General features: G+C 39.8%; 1 protein-coding gene across 1 annotated transcript in view; it reads left to right on the forward strand.

The window, feature by feature from the left end:
- Nucleotides 1–22,137, forward strand: part of DNAH7 (dynein axonemal heavy chain 7) — a 152,509-nt gene that overhangs the window by 38,747 nt on the left and 91,625 nt on the right. The window contains exons 16-21 of the mRNA XM_063304672.1: nt 3,561–3,747; nt 6,460–6,653; nt 9,657–9,855; nt 17,464–17,604; nt 19,533–19,745; nt 21,652–21,761. Of these exons, the coding sequence (XP_063160742.1) occupies nt 3,561–3,747; nt 6,460–6,653; nt 9,657–9,855; nt 17,464–17,604; nt 19,533–19,745; nt 21,652–21,761 (1,044 nt within the window). The remainder of the gene's footprint in view (nt 1–3,560; nt 3,748–6,459; nt 6,654–9,656; nt 9,856–17,463; nt 17,605–19,532; nt 19,746–21,651; nt 21,762–22,137) is intronic.

A 22,137-nucleotide genomic window follows, 5' to 3' on the forward strand; every position in this document is an offset into this window, starting at 1 on the left:
GATACATGCCCAAGCTTGGGCCTGCACAGTAGTAATAAGAGCGGCAAAGAAAGCATACTTCTGCACTCCTACTGAGTCCACAGATTCCTGCTAGTGGCCCTGTTCATGATGAGTCAGATCCTTTTATGGAAGGATGGGAAAGACAAGGCACTTGCAGGCATCTGTGAAGTTTCTGCAGATCCGTTTGCAGAAGATGCTCACATTTGCTCAGGTTAAATGCCAGTTCAGCAGAACCAGGTGAGGTAAGTGAGGTGACATCTTGTGATGTCATTGGTGATTCTTTTAGCTTGTGACACCTGAGGAAGTGGACATGATCCTCTGTAGTATGAACTGTGCTGTCTCTAGTTTGCACTCATGCCCAAACTTCCTATTTTGGATGGCCAGGTATGTGTATGGATGGCTGGATTTAAGAGGTGATTATTGTCTCTCTATAGGAGGATGAAATGCCATTGGTATGACCTGTCTTGGAGAAGCAATCTCTCAGTCCAGCCCTACTGGACAACTTCTGCTCAGTCTCCAAGCTACCTTTTTAACAGAAGGGACGGTCGTAAATGCATGCTGGTTGCGAAGTGCCCGAATGGTGGTCACATGACTGTCAGATGCTGTGACGGTCGAAAATGTGAGGATTGGTTGCAAAGCCCTTTTTTTACACTGTTGGAACTTCAAACGGTTGCTAAATGAGGCAGTCAGTAAGCAAAGACTACCTGTACCATTAACTGTGATATCCTTCTGGATAACCTGAGAAAGTTGTGGATTGGAGCACTGTTTTATGATGGTTCTGCTTCTACCTGAGTATCCAGTTCCATCTTATATTTGTGGGGGAAAAATAATTGAGTCTCAGATTGCTCCAGTGTGCAGTATTATAGAGTTCATTCTTCTGCTGCATACTGTTTAACATCTATATGAAACTACTGGGAAAGGTTGTCTGTCTGTTTGGTGTGAGGTATTATTAGAATATTGATATTACTCAAGAGAGCCAGTTAGATGTAGTGGTTAAGGTATCAGGCTAGAAACCAGAAGACCATGAGTTCTAGTCCTGCCTTAGGCACAAAGCCAGCTGGGTGACCTTGGGCCAGTCCTTCTCTCTCAGCCCTAGGAAGAAGGCAATGGCAATCCACTTCAAGAAAATTACAAGGACTTGTCTAGGCGGTCGCCAGGAGTCAACACTGCCTTGAAGGTACAGAAAGAAAGAAAAGATACTACTCAACTGAACATTGCCATCCCAGGCTGGGCTGGGAATGCTGTGGAGGTCTGGATCTGGAGGCTGTCAGAAACTGGATGGGGAGAAACAAACTCAAACTAAACCATAGCAAGATGGGGGATGCTGTTTGTCCACAAACAATTTGGCTTTCCTGAAGTTTTGATTCCAGTTATAACTCTTCTCCACCTAAAGAAGCAGTCTGTGACTTGGGAACCTCATGGATTTGTAGTTCCTGCTTAAGCAGCAGGTGGCGATTGTGGTCCACGGGGCTCTGCCCAACTTCGGCTGGTGTACCAGTTATGGCCCTTCTTATAACAGGAGGAGCAGGTGGCAGTGACTCATTGCCTTATCATCACACACTAGACTACTGCAGTGTATTCTATGTAGGGGCTGTCTTTGAAGATGATAGAACATAGAGACCAGACCCTACTACAGATAGTCTTCACTTAACGACCATTTGTTCAGCGACCATTCAAAATTACGACGGTGCTGAAAAAATGGCCTTACGACCTGTGCCCGAAATTACGACTGTTGCAGCACACCTGCAGTCACGTGATCAAAATTTCAGCACTTGGCAGCCCGCCCGCATTTACGACTGAGGGGGTGCTTCAACTCCCCCCCACCATTTCCCCCCATTTGGAAGTCCTGCAACCTGCCTTGGTGGGAAGCCCACCCATGCAGCGCGAGGCGTGCCATCCTGTCCCATCCCATCCCACCCGCGTGGGCGTGAGGCCACCAATAGCAAGCCCCACCCTCCCCAGCCTGCATTCCTTCACCCAGCTGCCTCCTCTCCCAGTTCCCCGCACCTACCTTTGCCTTTTTCACTTTTTCGCAGGCAAAGCAAAAAGACCTGGCTGCCATTTTGAGTCCTTTTTGGACCCAGCTTCTCGATCACTTCTTCCACATGGCTCCCTTCAGAACGCTGTCTTCTCATCTGACACTATCAGCAGCGCTGAGAAGATAGCATAAGCTGAGAAGACAGCATTCTGAAGAAAGCCACGTGGAAGAAATTATCAAGAAGCTGGGTCCAAAAAGGACTCAGAATGGCAGCCAGGAGTTTTTGCTTTGCCTGCAAAAAAGTGAAAAAGGCAAAAGTCAGTGCGGGGAACTGGGAGAGGAGGCAGCTGGGTGAAGGAATGCAGGCTGGAGCTTGCTATTGGCGGCCTTGTGCTTACGCAGGTGAGATGGAATGGGACAGGATGGGATGCCTTGTGCCGGGCGGGTGGGCTTCCCACCCCCAAGGCAGGTTGCAGGACAGAGGGCAGAGATGCGGGGGGAGATAGGCGGGGGGAGTTGAAGGCTGTGTTCGGGACTGGGAGGAACCAAGCCCAGAATGGCTTGGATTGAGGTGGGTATTCAGGCTAGTGGTGGATAAAATTCACTTAATGATGGCAAGGGGAATTGCTAGGATTGCCATCACTAAGCAATGCCATCTTGCTTTATAACCACATGGCTTAGGTAGGGAAATTCCAGGCTCAATTGCCATCATTAAGTGAAGACTACCTGTATTGCAGAGTAACACCAATTGTAAGGTTGCTGCTTTGCTGGGTCCAGTGCAAGGTGCTTATTTTTAGCTGTAAAGTCTGTATGGTGCAGAATTGAGCTACCTTAGGGACTGCCTCACCAAAATGATTCTGCCCCTCCTATAGCATGCTGAGATAAGTCTGCTTAGGGTAGTAGCCCAAATGTATGAGATGTGCTGTCATGGAAATAGGCTTGGCCCCCTTATTTCTGACTTTCTAAAAGTCTAAAGTTCTCCTTTTTAGACGGACCTTTGATAATCTTGATGCCTAGTGGGGAAGGAGGGTGGGTATCTTATTCTATTTTATTATTTGATTTGGTTGAGATTGCTTAGTTGAGATTCTCTGCACACTGCGTTAGACTGGGGAAGTATAAATTATAAATATCTATTTATATATATAGAATTGGTTGTATGAATGGAACTTCTTTTCTGGGAAAGAGGGGAGGTGTCAGCCCTTCAAGGGAGATCAGACTAGGAAACCAAAATTATGTAGGCCAATACTACTTCTATTGTAAAGGTGTAGTAACAGAATCTTGCAAGACATAAGTGCGCCTCCCCCCTCCCTCCCTTTATCTTTGTTTTCTCAGGTTACAGTTTTACCTGGACTCAAGTTTCTCTTATCTGACCGTCGCCTTGGCAGTGGCTCTTCCTCCTGTCCATCAGGGCCATTCCTTCTTCCCTCTACATCAGGAGAGAGTAGGGCTGGTTTTCTTCCCTGGGGACCACATGAGCTAGATGTACCTTGGAGTTCCAGTGGCTCTTTTTTCCATCCAGCCCTCCAGAGATGCTCTGTTTCTCCAAACAACAATCTAACGCTCGGTCTGTTCTGTTCTATAGAGACTGGGAATCAAAACTTCTATTGGTACAGGAAATCTTGGACGAATGGCTGAAAGTTCAGGCTACCTGGCTATATCTGGAGCCAATTTTTAGTTCTCCTGACATTATGGCTCAGATGCCTGAAGAAGGTAGGCGATTCACCACTGTGGACAAAACATGGAAGGATATTATGAAACATGCCATTCAGGTAATAGCAATTCTCTTTGGAACAATTCATTATAAGGTGGGGTTGATATGCTTTTGTTTATATCTTTATTATCTTTATTCTGTTATTCACAGAAATTAAACTAGGCAGTCATGCATTATGGAGAAAGGGGAAATGAATCCCCCCTCCCCTCCAAAAAGAGGGGGGGAATAAAAGGGGAATAGCTTTGCATAAAAGGTGCATGTGCCTATTTGGAAGTTTTTACTACGATTTAAATGTATTTCATCCTAGAGATAATGCAGTAAATAAGCAACTTTTGTACAGTAGAGTATCTAGATATTTCTTTGTGTATTTAAGTAGGCTGATATGCTGCTCCACTCACAACTCACTGTCCTGTTACCCTACTGTCCTTTCTTACACTTCATTATCCTTCAACCTTAACCATTACCTGACCAAAGGCCCTGGGCCACATACAGCCCTATCCATGTTTTGTGGCCATTGCTTTCTCTTCCAAACACAACTGCTGAAAATTGGTGGCATGATTTCCTATAATCTGAGACAAGAAACAGACAAAATCTATAGTAAATGGTCATTAAATAGTTTTAAATCTCCAAATTAGGTATAAGTAAAGAACTGTCATCCTGACACCTTTGAACAGAGAATTGTGCTTTTTAAATAGTACATATGGCTGTCCTGAACAAAGCCACTGAATTAAATTAGGTATGTAAGGATTAGGCTGTTAGTCAATTCTGTGCGTCCCTTATTTGAAGTAATCCCAACTGATTTATTTTCAAGTGTGTGCCCATGTTTTGGCTGCAAAGAATAGAAGTCTAGTGCTTTTGCTGAGTGTTCAAGGAGTTGTCTGTACTATTCAGTATTTAACTTTTGACATTTCCAAGTGAACAAAAAATACCTTTGGATTTCCCCCCCAGAAGATGGCAGTATACGTTTAGAAATTATTACTAGATTTTATAGGTGCTATTATCCCTTCTCAGCATAAATTAAATCTCAGACCTGGCGTTGATTTTTTGACTTGCCCTTGTGTTTTACAGCGACAGCTAGAAATTGTAAACACATTTTTGGATTGCCCAGTATTTTACCCTAGATTTGAATAATTTTTGTCTGTGTGGCTCAGATCAATGAGGATGAAATTGCTCTTTGATTTCATTGCTATTTTTGATAAACAAATGGTCTACAGGAGTGATCTTTTTCTGCATGGGAAGAAAAATCGAAGACTTTGTATTAAAAAAAAGCCCTAAAGATGACAGCCCATGATAATTTATAGCTTCTTTATAGAACAGCTAATCATGGCACTCTAGAGCAATTATTTTTCGATCTATGGCCCAGTTTTACTATTTTGAAAAATCATAATTCATGGCAGTCTCATTTATTCTTCAAGTTTCATCAAGGTCATGGATGTTAAACATGGGTATAATAGTCCAAGTAGCTAAATGGGGGGAAAGGATATATCCAAATGCCAAGTTTCCATGTGAAATTTTGACAGGGTGTAACAGTGATTTGAGCTAAACATAACTTAGGTGCATATAGTTGCCACCTGAGGGTGCTAATGTGGCTTTATTCAAAAAACATCTTCTCTGACCAGAGGTTATAGATGGAGGAGACATTTGCTCAGATCACATTTTGACACATATACTGATTTGTGTTTCCCAAATGCAAGTGTGCACCCAAATATTTATAAAAGGCAAAATTTTCCCTGTTCCTACTTTATAATGAAAATTCATGTGTGTTAAAAAGTGAGAACTGCTTGCAAAAATGTAAACACAGGCAAAATGCATAGAAGACAAACATTAGACAAGGCATGCAAAAATGTCCATAGTGGAAACAAATGCATATCAAAATGTGTAGGCATTTTGTGTAGATTTTTTAAAAAATGTTTTCAGTGGAAACAAACATTTTTAAAAATGATTTTGCTTGGAAAGAAACCCAAAGAAACCCAACTGAACAATGGAGCAAGACCAACCTTTATACGCTCTAGCTGGGGATAGGAAAGGAAAGAGAAGCAATCTGGTAACGGAGAGTAATGACTGTACAAAGTTGAACATGCAAAGGAAATGAAGTGCTAGGAAAATAAAGGGGAATCTGTTCACAGAATCTCTACCTAAGAGAGACAGGGGGAAAAATTAAAGGGAAGTAGATCACAAATAAAGACTTCCTTGCAGCAAACTGCAGATGGTTGAATATACATCAAGTGAGCAGTTTTAATTCAGAAAATGAGAAGCCAGAAAGGAGTGAAGACATCTGGGAATGTGGAGGAAGGGCTTAGGCTGATGTTTCCATCCAATATTTGGGTGTCAAATGGTGCTGAATACAAAATTTCCAGACACTGTTCAGTAGATCTTCACATTTTGGTTTGTTTAGTATTTACTGTTGAGCACCTTTATATCCCATCTTGTCTGTTCATGGTTTATTCAGGAAGGAAGGAAGGAAGGAAGGGAGGAAGGAAGGAAGGAAGGAAGGGAGGAAGGAAGATGTAATTTATTTACAAAAAGCTGAAAAATAGAATTGGCCAAATCAATCTCAAAGCCTACCTAGGTATCTAGGGGTTTCAGAAAGGGGTTAAACAAACCACAAGAGAAGACCTTGGAAATCTTTCAGACTGTCATAAAAGGGATACTGGAAAATGGGAGAAAATTGAGCCAATTCATTTTAGTTTTAGAGAAACAAAGTACTTAATGCTTTGCTCAGCTTTTAAACTGAGATGAGATGAGATGGGATGATACATTTATTTTTCAGGACAAACATGTTCTTACAGTGGTGGTGATGGAAAAGATGCTAGAACGACTGAAGAAAAGCAATGAGTTACTAGAATTAATTCTTAAGGGACTAAATGAATATCTAGAAAAGAAACGGCTGTTCTTCCCCAGATTCTTCTTCTTATCCAATGATGAACTCCTTGAGATTCTCTCAGAGACTAAAGATCCTACAAGGTATTGTATTGTTTGATAAACATTTATGATAGCTATAATTCCTGTTGTACATAGTTTACGTAGCAACCACACAGTTTGGGGGCAAATGACTAGCAGTTAGTATTATCCAGTAGTTACAGAAATACAGTAAAACCTTGATTGATTTTTGGATCCACAGTTAGCAAAGGACAAAACCTGAATTAATTTATTTTATGTAATCTATGTAAATTTGGCATAAAATAGATAAATGAAGTATACTGTACGTACATTGGGTAAATTCAGATATAATGGATGTTCAGCTTTATCAGACACCTTTCTCCCCAACTGATTGATAAAATTGAGGTTTTACAAATATGGTTATAATCCATCGTATTAAACAGGTACAAAACTTTGCTCCTCCAACCGTATTCCTCATAAAGAATCTGTAGGCAAGAAGTCATGTTGCTTCTCCCTTTGCAACACTCTGCTCCAAGCTTGAATCATCTCCCATCTTAAGTATTTAAATTTTCTTCTGGGTCTTCTATTACAGTATTACAGTAAATACTGTAATATTACAGTATTTTACATTAGTTTTGCCATTTAGACCCAGTTCTGTACTGCTAAAGCAATTCATTGCCCTTCTTGCTCTGATCATGTGACACCTTGTCTTAAATCCTTGTATTAGCTTCCTTTCCACTCTTAGATCCAGCACAAGTTCTTTGTTTTTGCCTTTTGACCATCCATGCCTTTCCTGCTCCTCCATGTCTCTGCCTGGATAGTGCATGGTGTCCTATTTGCTCCTTCCATTGTCCTCCATGATGTGAAGATATTCCACTTTCTCAAAAGACTCTGTTCTTTCCCCTCTATATAGTGTCTGTGAAGTCAAATATGCAAACATCAGATAGGATTAAATTAATTATAAGTATTTGTGTACCTAGGTTTAATCTTCATTACTAACTCTGCTTAAATGCTGGTGGAACATCTGTAGAAGATTGATGTGTGAATAGTTCAACCTTCACTAGGGTAGCTGAATAGCACTTTGCAAATGAGGGTGAAAAATGACAGTTGGTTATAGCAATCAATACATTGGATGTATTTTTAGTATTACTTTTAAACATTATATGACTTCATGGTGGCCTAAAGTAAAGGTAAAGATATCCTGAAGTTGAGCTTGACTACTGGTAACTATATAAATATATTGATGCAGATGTCTTGGGAACAAGGCAAAAGTGATTTGTCATTGCCTCCTTCTGTTTTTTCTTTGACTTCCCAATCTAGCCTAAAGTTTTAAGATACCCTAGTGATATTCCATCCAAATATTAACCATACCTAGCCCTGTGTAGTTCCTGGCCCAGACAAGGTGAGGTGCTGTAGGGTCATCTACAAATATGGAAGTACCAATCGAAGTGAATATTTGTAGCTCAGGGTTGAACTGTGGAGTCCTTGATGCTCTCTGAGCCTTGTTGTTTTCTTGCAGACGTTTCATTGCCAGACTAGGCAACGTCTTCAATGCGACTGAAGATGTTGCCTAGTCTGGCAATGAAATGTCTGCAAGAAACCAACAAGGCGCAGAGAGCACCAAGGACTCCACAAATATGGAAGTCTTGCTGCTTGGTGGAAGATTTTCTAGATGCACCTACTGAGTACAGGTAGTCCTTGTTTAGCGACCACAACTGGGATCAGCAACTCAGTCGCTAAGTGATGCAGTCTCTAAGTGGAAAATCATGTGACGGCAGCTCTGCTTATGATTTTACTTCAGTTTTCCTTTTCCCCCATCCCTCTGCCCTTTGGAATGCTCACCCCGGTGCTGGGATAATTACCAAGAAGGGAATTAAAGTTGTATTTGTTGGTTTCTCCACAACTGTGGAGAAAAGCAGTTCAGGAAGAGATCACTCATTTAAGCAATCTCTCTGCTCTGCAAGGGGGAAAAAAGAAAAAAAACGGGTTAGACACAGGACAACGCATACTAACTGAGACTGTAATGGCGAACACAGGATTGAAAGAGAGAGAGATGCTACAAAGGTCGTAAATGTGGGCATTGGTTGTAAAGTTACTTTTTCATCACCGTTGTAACTTTGAACAGTCACTGCCCAAGGCAGTAACTAAATGAGGTCTATCTGTAGATGAGATGAGCAAATTTCAGTTCATGGGCCACAAGTGCCCCCCTTCAGTTATATATCACCCAGATAATTCTAGATCTTGTCACCAAAAATTCATGGCAATTTTTTTTCATTTTTCTCCTTCCTTCCTTCCTTCCTTCCTTCCTTCCTTCCTTCCTTCCTTCCTTCCTTCCTTCCTTCCTTCCTTCCTTCCTTCCTTCCTCAAAATGCATTTGTAGCTTTGTGATACACTGTATTAGTTTTCGTGCATACCATTTTTATGTTTTTTCCCTTGTTGTACAGCCCCCAGAGTCATATGATTGGGGTGGTTCATGTGGTAACTAAATTATATCAATCTATCAGTCAATCAGTCAAGGGCAACATGGGTGCGTTAAATCTCTGCTAGGCATAATACATTTGGTTTGGCCTTAAAGCTCCTTAAAATGCAAGAAAAGCAATATTTTCAGCCCTATGTATTCCATTGTTGTCTTATCACTGCCCATGCTCTCTAGAATATTTTTTTAAAATAAAAGCAATGCCCCTTGTCAGCAAAAAGGTTGCCTTCCCTTGTTTTATGGCTTGGTCATCAAGATACACTGCTGCAGTTCATTTGAAGTGGCATACCATACCTGGTGGATTCAACGTCCTTGTTGTAAACCTAGTAAGATTGTTTCTCAGCAGATCTTGTTTCCATGTTAACATGCTTTGGAGAGGATTTTCAACAAAAATGGAGCTTTTAATATACTGTGGGTGTTTTTGTCAGTTTGTTTGAGAGTGATATATACAAATAAAAAAATTCCTGCCTGTGGTTAGAAGTAACCGCTCTGACTCATTGAGATAGCATTATTAATCAAAACATTCTGGGCATAAAGCATGTTTTGTTGGAAGAAGTTATAACTTGTGTGGCTCCAAGTTTATTTCTTAATCCTCTCTTTGATTTCTTCAGAGTAAAGCCTCACCTGAAAAAGTGTTTTGAAGGAATTGCTAGTGTTGAGTTTACTGAAGTCCTGGATATTACACACATGAAAAGCAGTGAGGGGGAAGTTGTGGAACTTATCAACACAATATCAACAGCTAAAGCAAGAGGCCAAGTGGAAAAGTGGCTGGTTGAATTGGAATCAAGTATGATAAATTCCATCCACAAGGTAATAAATTACAAGTGGTTTGAGGTTGTTCTCTAGACTATTATAGGAAAGTAAACAGAGTATCTCTAAAAATCGTTTTGCTTCAGCACCAAACTGGGCATGATATAAATTATATAAAAACAATTAACGTAGAAAGATTTTAAAAATTAACTCTCTGCTTAAATTGCTATTCCACTAGGAAGGGGAGCATCACTGGCTCCGAGGATCAGGAATCTGATGAACTTGGAATCTTTCTTTCCTGCTATTGCTGTGATGAATAGCTCTTTGCTACAATTAGCCTTTCATAGGTGCTAATGGAAAGTTCCCTCCTAGGTCTTGTTGGAAGGAAATCTTACCAGGTCCATCCCGAGTTGGGAATGAAAGTTCTTAGGTGATTGCTTGAACAGGGATAATTTTATTTTCCAAGAGCATGTACAGAGTTTGCTGGTTGGAGGTGGCCACACTTGTATTTCCCCCACAAGCCCTTTATGTAGGAGAGCTTGGCTGTTGTTATGTAAAAGTGTTCCCGGAACTTCTGAGAAAAGTGCAGTTTACTGGGGTTCAGAGAGGAGGTGCTCTGTGGTCAGGCCCTCTGCTGTTTGTGTTTCCTGTTCTGATAGTCCAGGTTCCCCGCAGGGCTGTGGCTTTGTCTACTTGCCTGGACTGTTCACCTTGGAAGGGATCTTTTGTAATTGGATTATGGAGATCTGTTTGGCTGTTCGCCTGAATGGGCTCTGCTAAAGTCTGTGAATGAGCGACCTTTTGTCTTACAAGGTCTCTGATTCAGTCTGAAAGGAATCTTTTGTCTAAACAATTAGGGTTTCCTGTCATATTTTAATTTTCTGGCATCGCCTTTGTATGAACCCATTTTGTTTTTCAACTTTTAACCTTCTACATTGCTCAAGGGGAAGGCAATATTGCAGGAAGACAGTGTTTTGGTGGGAGACAACCTGGCGGGCAGGGAGAGATCTTAATTTCTTCCAACAGGCTAAAACAGCTTCAGTGGAGCTGGAATTTAGTCAGGATCATAGCAGAGAAGAAAGAGTTAGGAGCTCTCTCTCCTCATCTACAGCTATTCTCCTACTGGCTCCCAGCCTTCCATTGCAGTGTCTGTTTAGATCTCCAAAACTGTGCAATAATCACTTATATACAACGAATGTCCTGTCTGGTTTGCTCCTGTATGGGGCATAATTTGAACTGAGTACTAAAAATGATATGTGGGTCAGATAAAGTAATCCGTAATGGTTTGCATGCTAATTTAAGCTCAACTATTTGTCAGGCTTCTGTTCTGCCAAATGTTTTGGATTCCAGTTGTAAGATTTGTTGTAAATGTGTAAATTCGGTACTCCTGTTATATCACTCTAAGAGGTAAAGAGATGCAACAATAGTTGGCCATTCCAAAGTGGTGGACAAGCTGTGGTACAAAATATTGCTTTCTATCCATCTTGTAGGCAAATGCAGTATATCAATACCAATAGTTTTTAAATGAATATATAATGGATACTTCAAAATTTCAAACTGAAACCTTCTTTACAATTAAGGTGAGACCTGTCTGCCTGTCTCACACATTTTGGGTTTCTCTTACTCTTACTCTTCTTGAGAGGTTAAGAAATGTTTGCTTGTGGAAGCATTTTTTTAGTTTATAAGATTATTGGCACTTTTTGTAACCAATAAATATAAATCGTTGGGCACTTTAACTGCTGGATATTTGTCCTGTTGTGAATGGAATAAATAAGATTAACTTGGTACTGCAAGAAATAAAACGTGTGGATGGGACTTAAGGATTCTGTAGGCTTAATGCATCATTGTTTTGTGTGCTTTGCTTCACGTAAATTTTCATCCATGTCTAACCAAGGAACCCAGAATAAGAATTGTTCAGTAATGCAAGTGATCTAATGCCACATTTGGCTTTTTAAGAGAAATGTTCATTCCTGTGCTTTATTGGTAACATGTATCAATTCTATATCCAACAGCTTAATGTTCCCGATGGCCCAGGAAGGCAGAAAATAGGTTTCTTATCCTATCTAGCTCTGACTCCTCATTCTTTCTAGCCGTTTCTAGCCTTTACCCAGGATGTGCTCTGTTACTCTAACAGCAGCAGCAGCATCTTCCTTCTCCCCCCCCCCATTATAATTCTTGATTCTTTTGTTTTATTCTTTCTGCAGCTACCTCTCCCTCTCTCTCCCTCTCACTATTAAAACATTTCCCTTCTCTGTATTTTTTTCACCTTGCATGAATTCTGAGGAAAGCAAGTAGAAAACAGTTCCTATTAATGTGATGTGATTCATTAAGACTCAAAGTTCCCTTTCTGCCCCCACTGAAAAGCTGTCCTTTGCGGGCAAAAAAACAGAGCAATGTCTCCACAACCCCTGTGGATCATACTGAGGAAGCTGCTGTGAAGGCTTCTTTAAAGGAAATACAATTATCCTTGAGGGTATGGTTAGTACCTGCAGAGATCATGCCCCAACAGGAATACAAGATTCAGACAGACCAATTGTTCATCAGTGTCCAAAGTGAGAGGGTCTGAAGAGGGGCACCAAAGTAATAGAACAAAATCCACAGTTGCACAAATGTAGCAGCAGCCAATTTCCCATCTGCCACCATTTTATGCCCAAATAGAATTAAAAATGATAATGGCTGCTGTTCTTCTTTTGACAACCAGAGGGCAAATTCAGGGCTTATTGATACTACTGATGGTAATAACTGCTAATATTCCTCTGTTGCTTCTCAGGGAGCAAGTGCTAATCATTTTACACAGTTTTAAAACTCTTGTCCTTTTCCAGTCCTTCTTTTCTCTCCTGCAGAAGTAATCAATCCAACACTCAGATTAAAGAGGTTTTTAAAAAAAATCAGAGCAGCTTTAATCCCCAGTTCCTTCCAGAGCAAGAAAAAATGGATTGGCTTTCTTCTTCTGATACTTCCAATTCTCTTCCCCTCTTCCCAAACCTCAAAAAAAAAAAAAAAGATCAAAGAACACTATGTTTTCCAAGCAACTCAAATGTCTTCAGTATTCTAAACTCATGATATATCCTCTTACAGTTCAGAGATATAGAATCACCTGATCCTACATAAGTTCCATTTTTAAAATAGGTTAAGAGTTCAAGCAAAATTTTTTTAAAAATCATCCCAACTGGGGTCCATACTCTGACTTCTTACCCCAAAGAGCCTATAGACTTTCCAAGCTAGCATGGTCTTAAAAAAAAAAGACTTTAGGATACACTTTGGTATCATTTAAACCTATTTTGCTCAATCCACCAGACTCAGTTGCCAGCAATGTTGACTTGGTAGGTTGTTCAATGGGAAGAAGACTTGCTTCTTTCCTTCTAGTCTAGTTACCCTCAAAACCAGACCAATCGATAATAAATACAATTTGTGCAGGATACTATGTAGTATTTACCAGCCTGCCTCAAGACTGATATCTCCCTTCCCCACTCTCATGGTTAGTTGTAAGGCAGGAATTCATCAAACAAACCATAGATCATCTAATTCAGATTCAGGCAATAGAATCATTCCCAGAATCATTTTCAAGGATCTAACTCAATATTCCTCGTGGTTTTAAAAAAGGGCAAGAATTGCAGGTATACCTAGATTGAAATACCTCAATAGTTTGTGATGTACCAAGGATTAGTATAGAAACATTACAATCAGCTGCTGTAGTACATTAGTGGTTTTCATTCCTCAACATTATCAGTTCAGATAATTATCCTTTGTACTGGTCTCAGCTCCCAATTTTTTTTTCACAGTAATGATGACAGTATTAGAGCATCTGAGATTACAAGGCATCTGTGTATACCCATGCTTGCGTGTATGTGCGTGCGCGCACACACACACACACACACACACACACATTCTTTCCAAGACAAAATCAGATCTTGACTCGCCATTAGACACATGATTTCCTAGTAAATTACCAGAAAAGTCTGTTTTATCTAATTCAGTCATTGAAGCCTTTTGGTGCAAAACAAGGTCTCGTCTCTCTCTTCTCAGAGATAATTCAAAACATTCAGCCTCTAGTCTGGCTGTAAAGGTAGGGGAAAAGTGAATGTTTCATGAACTGAACACAGAATTTGGGCCTCATGGCTTTTTTTTTTTTTTTGGCATAAGTGTCCTGTCTTGGACCAGATTACACTCTCGCCCTTGCAGTGATTCCTTGCTTTATATCAGCAGATGGTTATTCAAAAGATCAGTTGCCGGATTGCCCTCTGTTCCCAAATCCCAGAAGAATGCAGTTTCAAACTGCTGCCTCAAACTAACTGTCCTCAAAACTAGTTTGTGCTCTGACCATCAGTCTTATTCATGGTTTTCAGAGATTCACAAGCAATCCAGTCTTCCTACCAGTCATTCCCGATGTGGTCTCAGAAAGTCCAGTCTTATACTCAGATCCAACTTGGCTTCACTTGGCTGCCTTGCATCTGAACAGGAGATTTATAGATCTCCTGTTCAGATGCAAGGCATATAGGAGAAATTTATAGATTTCTCATGTCAACAATCCTTTTCTTCCAGGAAGCAATCTACAAATCAGACATATGAAACAACTGAATAAAGGTGCACAGTTTTTGCCTCTGTAGAGCTAAATCAGATACCTTCTTTTCTACAGGATAGATTTGAGCCTTACACCTAAAGCTACATAGGCAAGCAATTGCACTGTCCTCAGTCCTGGCTAGAATGGAAAAGCTCTCTTCTTTGCAGATTCTTCATAGGAACATCCCTATTAAATCTTCCTACCATACACCACTTCCTTCGTGGAGCCTGTAGGTGGTTCTCAAAGCCATCATGAACTGCCATTTGTACCTTCCATTTAATTTCCCTGTGGATTATATCATTTAAAACTATGCTTTTGGTGGCAATTACTTCTGCTTGGGGCACTGCCTGGGATCTTTGCTTTGTCAGTCAGAGATTTCCTATGTGCATTCGACAAGGAGACAGTGGTCTTATGACTAGCTCAATTTTTAATTCCCAAAGCAAACTTCTCATTTTACAGGGAGCAGGAAATCATTCTTCTCTCATTCTGCCCCAAAGCTTCTTATTCTCTAGAAAGAGGGTGGCACAAGCTGCCTGTTTGTAGGACACTTAAAATTTACGATCTGTATATGAAAATAATTAAATCTTTGGATTCTCCTCTGTACGAGAGTGTTGGTTCTGCCCTAACACTCTGGCTTAAAACTTATGGATGTCAAAAGTTGTGGCTTATTCAGAGTGACTTCAACTTCAGCTTATAATTTAATGCTCTGTTTTTGGTCATTTGTAGGAAAACTACTTGGTCATCTTCCATTTCTATCAAGAATTAAAATATTGAAGGATAAGTCTCTGTCAGCAGAAGCAGAATTTTATAATAAATGGTTTCTACTCATTAAATTCCATTTGGTATTTAAAAATATGGTCATTGGGCCTCAGTGGAAAATAGCTACTCGTGTCTGACCCATCTAATCAGTGATTGGCTTTGTTTAATACAAACCGCTATGCATGTTTCATTTACGCAGAACTCTGAAACACTAGATACTTAACATACAGTAGACTCTCAGTTAACCGGCACCCATGGGGATTGGTAGATGCCAGATAAATGTAGTTTCTGGTTGCTTAAGAGTTACTATTAAACCCTAATACCCACTAGATGGCAGCAGAGAGATACCGATTTTTTTTGCCAGTTGCTTGAGAGTGCCGGTTTTTTTCCGGTTCGATTTTTGTGCCGGTTGCTTGAGAGTGCTGGTTGCTTGAGTTCTGGTTAACTGAGAGTCTACTGTAGTTGCTTCCAATTTGTCTGGGGAAGGAAAACATCTTTATTGTGTTATTGGCCTTATGCCATGGTCTAAGGGAGACTTTTTGCTCATTCTCATTTTCTTTCAATTATTCTATGTATGGACACTTCCAAAGATGTGCTAATTATAGCTCTGCCATAGAAGGTATTGGAAGCACTGAGGTGCCAGACAGAATAAAGATCTGGAGTACCTGTTCCCTGTCTTCCTAAACAAAAGGGAAAATTAACTCATATGTGGGCGCCTCTTTTCACACCAAACAGGAAGTAGCCTGTACAGGAAATATCCAGTGTTCTTGTCTTTAGGAAAAAAACCCCAAACAAACCCATGACAGAAGGTTTTATAAAACACATTTTCCTTCTCATTATTAGATTTTTATCTCACCTTTATTTTTGGTCAATTCAAGACAGTGTTTATACAAGATGGTGTCAAGACAGTGTGCATACCTTCTGCAACCTATTTTCTCCAGCACAACAGCCTTGTGAGATGGGTTGGCTTGTCATCCAGTGAGCTTCTGTGGCCAAGGGTGGACTAAGAGTCTCCCAGTTTCCAGCCCAGAACCTTAAAAACTACACCAAACTGGCTTTCTTGAGATGATATTAAAAGAGGCAGTATTGGTTGTGATAGCAGAGGAGGAGGAGGAGGAAAGAAAGCTTTCTAAATATTCTTATAAAGCATGTTTTCAAATTGAAAAAATAACCAAAATTGTTACATTAAGGAGAGGAACCAAGGTGATATTGGAAACTCTCCCCTGAAATTTCTCACTACTGACTTTTGTATTTATAAAAAAAAGTCTTTAGATACCATCTCTGATAATCATTCCAATTTTAGTTTATTCTGTTTATGATTCAAATTTACAGTTAGTTTTCAGAAAGAACACTTTGAAATGTAAGTCATGTTTACTTTCCGTCCCTTTGATCTCTGCATATTTTTATTATTAACTGTTCTAAAATTTATAACCAAGAATTTTCTTCTTTTTAATTTATTTCAGCATCATATACAGTCTACTAGTTTCTCTCTTGAAGTACTTAAACAAAAATGGTAATATAAATGAGTTATATTGTAGTCATAGAAAGAACAACAGATTTTTGTGGGTTCTGCTGACAGCTTTTCATATCATGAATACAATCTGATAAAAGTGGTAAATGGGCCTTTTTCTCTTTGAATCTGTTTTTTTATTTAAGTTCACTTCATTTATTATGTTGGCTATTCACATTCTTTTCTTTCTTCTTTCCTATTGTAGTTTCACATAGCACTTCATTCCATCCTTGGAATCTCGTGATGTGTAGATTGAAAAGCCTCATTGAATGTATTAATTTGGAACATATGCATTTTTATGCTTTTTGTGCCAGTCAAGGCTAGACCAAGCCTATAAATAATTTTTCCAGCATGTCTAGGTGGAAATTGTTTTATTCCTTTCAAAGCCAAGGGAGTTAAATCATCTTAGAATTGGTTTCTGGCTGTGATCCTTGGAACTACAAAACATTCAGATTTTTATCTGAATGAATAGTTGATATTCTAATGGAAGAAGCACCTTCAGGATGATCATACTGGTCAAAAATTCATGGGGACACAGTTCAACATCCCTGGAGGGCACCAGATAAACTACTATAAATGTTCAAATATATGAAGGGCTGAGTCACAGAACGTTCCTCTTCTGTTCAGTGTTCATAGATATGTATATGTTGAGTACATTTGTATATACATAGATATATACATATATGTTGAGTTCTAAGTAAAGTGGTGTCTGATGCTCACTGGAGCTGATGGAGTAGCAGTCAAGGTCATGACAGGCAGAACTAAAAGGTCATAATAAGAGACATTTGGAGTCTTACTAGTTCACTTAGTAAGAGTCTTTCATATTTTGTATTTCCAGGTGATTGGTTCTGCAATAGATGCTTATCCAAAATCTATTCGTATAAACTGGGTAAGGGAGTGGCCCGGGCAGACTGTTCTTTGTGTATCCCAGACTTTTTGGACTATTGAAGTGCAAACAGCTATTAAAAATGGCCACCAGGTAGGAATATTTCAACAACATGTGAACTGTTTAATAATTCCATCTTCTTTAAAAGAAACGGATAACCAGTCTGTACAATCTGTATAACTGGTAATATAATAGTGTCTGAACCAGTTTGTGAGATAATATATAGGATAATTTGCAGAGCTTTCCCCAAATTTGTACCTTAATAAATGCAGTAGAAAAGTTGAAAGTTAAAAATACTCCAAGGCAGTTACTAAAACAACTACTGTAGTCACCTAGTACAACAGAAATGTTTTCTTTATTGGTGATGCTTCCCTACACATTGGTGAATCTTCCCTTCCCTTCCCTTCCCTTCCCAATCTGACATGAACAAAGGCTGCCATTTTGTAAATGCCATGTGTGATCATTTTCTAAAATGTAGTTATGTTAGTTGTTTTAAGTAGAAGCAAAAAGTCTTGTGGCATCTAAAATTTATCGAATTTGTTATTGTATAATACTCTAAAATGATACAATGTGGTTTAATGGGTCCAATCTTTGAAAAATGCCTCATATCTGTTTGGATAGTTTTGCCCCTGTTTCTTAATCCTGTTTTTCTTTCCTAACTACTAAAATAGAAATAGGTGGATTGTATCTAAGCTAAGATAAAAAGGGTTCTGCCTAGAATAAATTAACTTGATTTAGTTAAAATCAGTGTGACAAGTCAGTTGTGATTTAAATCCCATTGGTTTCAGTCAGAACCAGGTTCAGCTTATTTGGTCTGAATTTAACCTCCGTAATTGTAATAAAGATTTGAGGTGCAAAGAGATGTTGAAGACCAAAAGTAAGAATTGCAGCAGGATAAAAGATCTCTCCATTTGTATTGTCAAGATAAGGATGCTTGCAGACCTGGCTTCAGATATTCGTGGCACCCCCCCTTCCCCTCTCTCCCCCCCATCAGTGGTTAATTTCACTTTTTAATTTTTATTGCCAGGTCCTGGCTTCCTCCTACTACAGAGGTGAGATTTAAAAACCCTGTAGCTGTAGCAAGGGGAAGTCAGGATACGGTGCAAAGGAATACTTCTAGTGATGCTGTCAACTAATCAGCAAAGGCTCATTTGACTTCCCAGGCGGAGTTGAAGCTGTGTCAAATAACACCTTAAGAGCAGATGTTTGAAGAGCAGAAAATCCCGCTGCTTCTAAAGAATGTCATTTGGATGCTTTGTGTAGGGCTAACTAGCTTCAGAAGATGTGATCCTTGACATTGATGGCAAGACTTACTGCTTGTTTTCCTTTACAGAGAGATGTAAATCTTGAGTAGTGTAAAATTATTTCATTAGTTTCAATGGAGGAGAAATTATGGATGAGAAAAAGCAACCAAAGAGGAAAAAGAGTGATACACATAAAACTGCCTTCCCTTCTGGCAGAAATTGTGTAGAGCACTGTGAATCTTGGAGCCTCTGTTAGAGATGTCTCTGAGAAAGGAAGTTGGAATACCCTTCCTATGACAAGTGCCTAATTTATCCCCTTGATTTTAATGGGATAACAGCTTGGGCTGTAAGGTCTGTCCCAGAAGGAGAACTCCTGCACTGACGGATTCTTTTGTTCCCCCTTGGCATCAAAAAAGTCTACTCTGGAAAATTTGGGGAAACCTGTGGAATAGTTCAAATGATGGGGTGGGAAACAAGTGAAGATGGATGAAAATCAACTACCACCACTTTCCTCTCTTCTGATAGCAGAAACCTCCACAAAAGCCCTTTTATTATAGAAGAACTTCTCCAACTGATGCATGCATGCATGCATGTATGCATTTAAAGAAAAAACAAATTCTGGTGAGAAATGTGCCAGCGAACAATTGCTTGTCAAGATGAAGGTTGCAGAAATGCAGAAATCACTTTGGAAAGAAGCAGCAGTTAGTAGAGCTCTAGACATTGAGGTTGATGTTTGGTAGCTAATTCACCTGGCTCTGGTTTTTCCTTCTCTCTCAGGGTCTTGAGGATTACCTGACCCAGTGCAATGGGCAGATTGATGGCATTGTCACCTTGGTGCGAGGAAAGTTGTCAAAACAGAATCGAGTGACCCTCGGAGCACTTGTGGTCCTGGATGTTCATGCTAGGGATGTGCTTGCGTCTCTTGTGAGCAAGCGTGTCAGTGATGATAGTGACTTTGAATGGTTAAGTCAGCTGAGATACTACTGGCAGGTAAGGGATGTCTCAGTGAATCCTATTAGGAGGTAATTTCTGCACTTAGCTTTTCTATTTGGACTGACTTGCTGACATAGGGGGAAGCATACACTAATAAGAGCCTTTTTTTTTTTGCTGATGACAAAAGGTTTTACCCATCATCCTGCATAGCTAATAGATATATATATACCATTTATAATTAAAATGACTTTTTCATCACCACTTTCCCTACATACTTGCTGAATCTGCAGGAGACTTACAGATAAAACTTGTTCTGTCAAAGGCCATAGTTGAGTTTCCCTGAAATTGTTGGAGAAATCCTGATTTTATTTTTTTAAAGCAGTCATATATTTTTGAGCTGAGTGGCCTTAATCTGACTTTTGTTAGAAACACATCATTGTGAACCTGTATTCTTTATTTGGAATACAGTGTTAGTAGGAAGCTACCTCAAATAGGCCTTTTTCCAATGCAAGATGCCTCAGAGGAGGTATCAAATATTTTCCAAAATACTTGTTGATTTCTTTATTTTAAGATGGCTTGGTTGGCATCTTTTCTGTTAATTGAATGTGACAGAGGGGAAGCAATAAGTAGTGCAAATGACTGGTGATATTAGATATGAAAGTGCCAATTACTTGTTGGAAGAAATCATCCTTCACCTTTGGATTTGTAATAATCTGTTGCTAAGGTGTTGACAGACCTTTTTAGTGGTATCTCCATGGCTGAGGGAATCTGATAGTCCTCCTGATATTTGTTATTCTTATATGTGTTGTAAGGTGTTACATATCTTTATGTAACTTTAATACTTATGCTGTTAATTGGACTTCACTTATTCTTCCTTATTCTTATTAGCTTGCAAGACAGGGTACAAGTGATTAAAAGAAAGGAAGGATTCGTGCCTCCATAAGGCTTTCTTGGTGGTTTCATTCTTACAAAATGGTCTGGTGTCTGGCTTGCAGAATTTCAGTACAGGTAGTCCCTCACTTAGAAGGACGCGGTGGCGCTGCGGGTTAAACCGCTGAGCTGCTGAGCTTGCTGATCGGAAGGTCGGCGGTTCGAATCCGCGTGATGGGGTGAGATCCCGTTGCTAGTCCCAGCTTCTGCCAACCTAGCAGTTCGAAAACATGCAAATGTGAGTAGATTAATAGGTACCGCTTTGGCAGGCAGGTAACAGCGTTCCATTTAGTCATGCCGGCCACATGACCATGGAGGAAGTGTCTATGGACAAACGCTGGCTCTTCAGCTTTGAAACGGAGATGAGCACCGCCCCCTAGAGTGGGACACGACTGGACTTAATGTCAAGGGAAACCTTTATCTTTACCTAGTCCTCACTTAATGACCACTTGTTCAATGACCGTTTGAACTTAAGATGGCACTTAACGAGTAGTACTCATGACTGGTCCTTGTAATTGTGGCCATGGCTGTATCCCTGCAGTCACGTGATCACGATCCGGGTGCTTGGCGACTGGTTCGCAATTACGTCGCAGAATCCCACTGTCATGTGATCACCATTTGTGATCTTCACTGCCGGCTTCTGACAAGCAAAGTCAATGGGGAAGTTGGCAGGAGGTTGCAAATGGCGACCATGTGATGTTGCACTTAACAATGTGCAGGATTCACTTAACAAAGGCAACCAGAAGTGCTGGAACTGCCATTGATAAGCAGCACAGTCACACTTTACGACCATGTTGCTTAGCAATGGAAATTGATCTAATTACTGTCATTAAGCGAGGGCTGCCTGTAATGGAAGCAAAAAGAAAATGCAATCTGTTTGTGTAAGATCTACCTTCTTCTGACTACTTTGAGTCATAAGCATGGATTGTGCTAAAATAATTGTTTCTAATATTAGGCTAACTGCAAGCCTACTTATTCTTTAGTTGTATTTATCTTCAATCTCTTTATATGTATATTTCATGTTTTCCCCTAGGAAGGGCATCTAGAAACAAAGATGATAAATGCTGGCTTACGGTATGGATATGAATATCTTGGCAATACTCCGAGATTGGTTATTACTCCACTTACAGATAGATGCTACAGGTAACTCCCCTTATAAGTTAAAAGAGTTAATATAATAGAGATAATACTGTATAATGGAGTCATTGTCCCTGAATATTGTCCCAATGAATTAGAAAATGGCTGCATGTTTTCATTATTTTTTTTCTTAAATACAATTATGGACATTCTGCATAGTAGTTATGTTCAGATTTTAATTTCACAGGTATAAGAGTCAATATTGAAAAGCCAGCTACTGAAATATATTTCTATTCCAGAAGAAGACACTGCTACTTTAATGGGTCACTGACAGGTCCTGCATTTGTGTTTCTGCACTTTCCAAAGCACTTCTTCCCAAGTGGATCTGAATCACTACACAGCCTGAATACATAGCATTTCTTCCTTCAGGTTTTTCAACAAC

The sequence above is a fragment of the Candoia aspera genome, chromosome 1 (genome assembly GCF_035149785.1).
Source record: "Candoia aspera isolate rCanAsp1 chromosome 1, rCanAsp1.hap2, whole genome shotgun sequence".
In the NCBI taxonomy this organism is placed as follows: Eukaryota; Metazoa; Chordata; class Lepidosauria; order Squamata; family Boidae; genus Candoia; species Candoia aspera.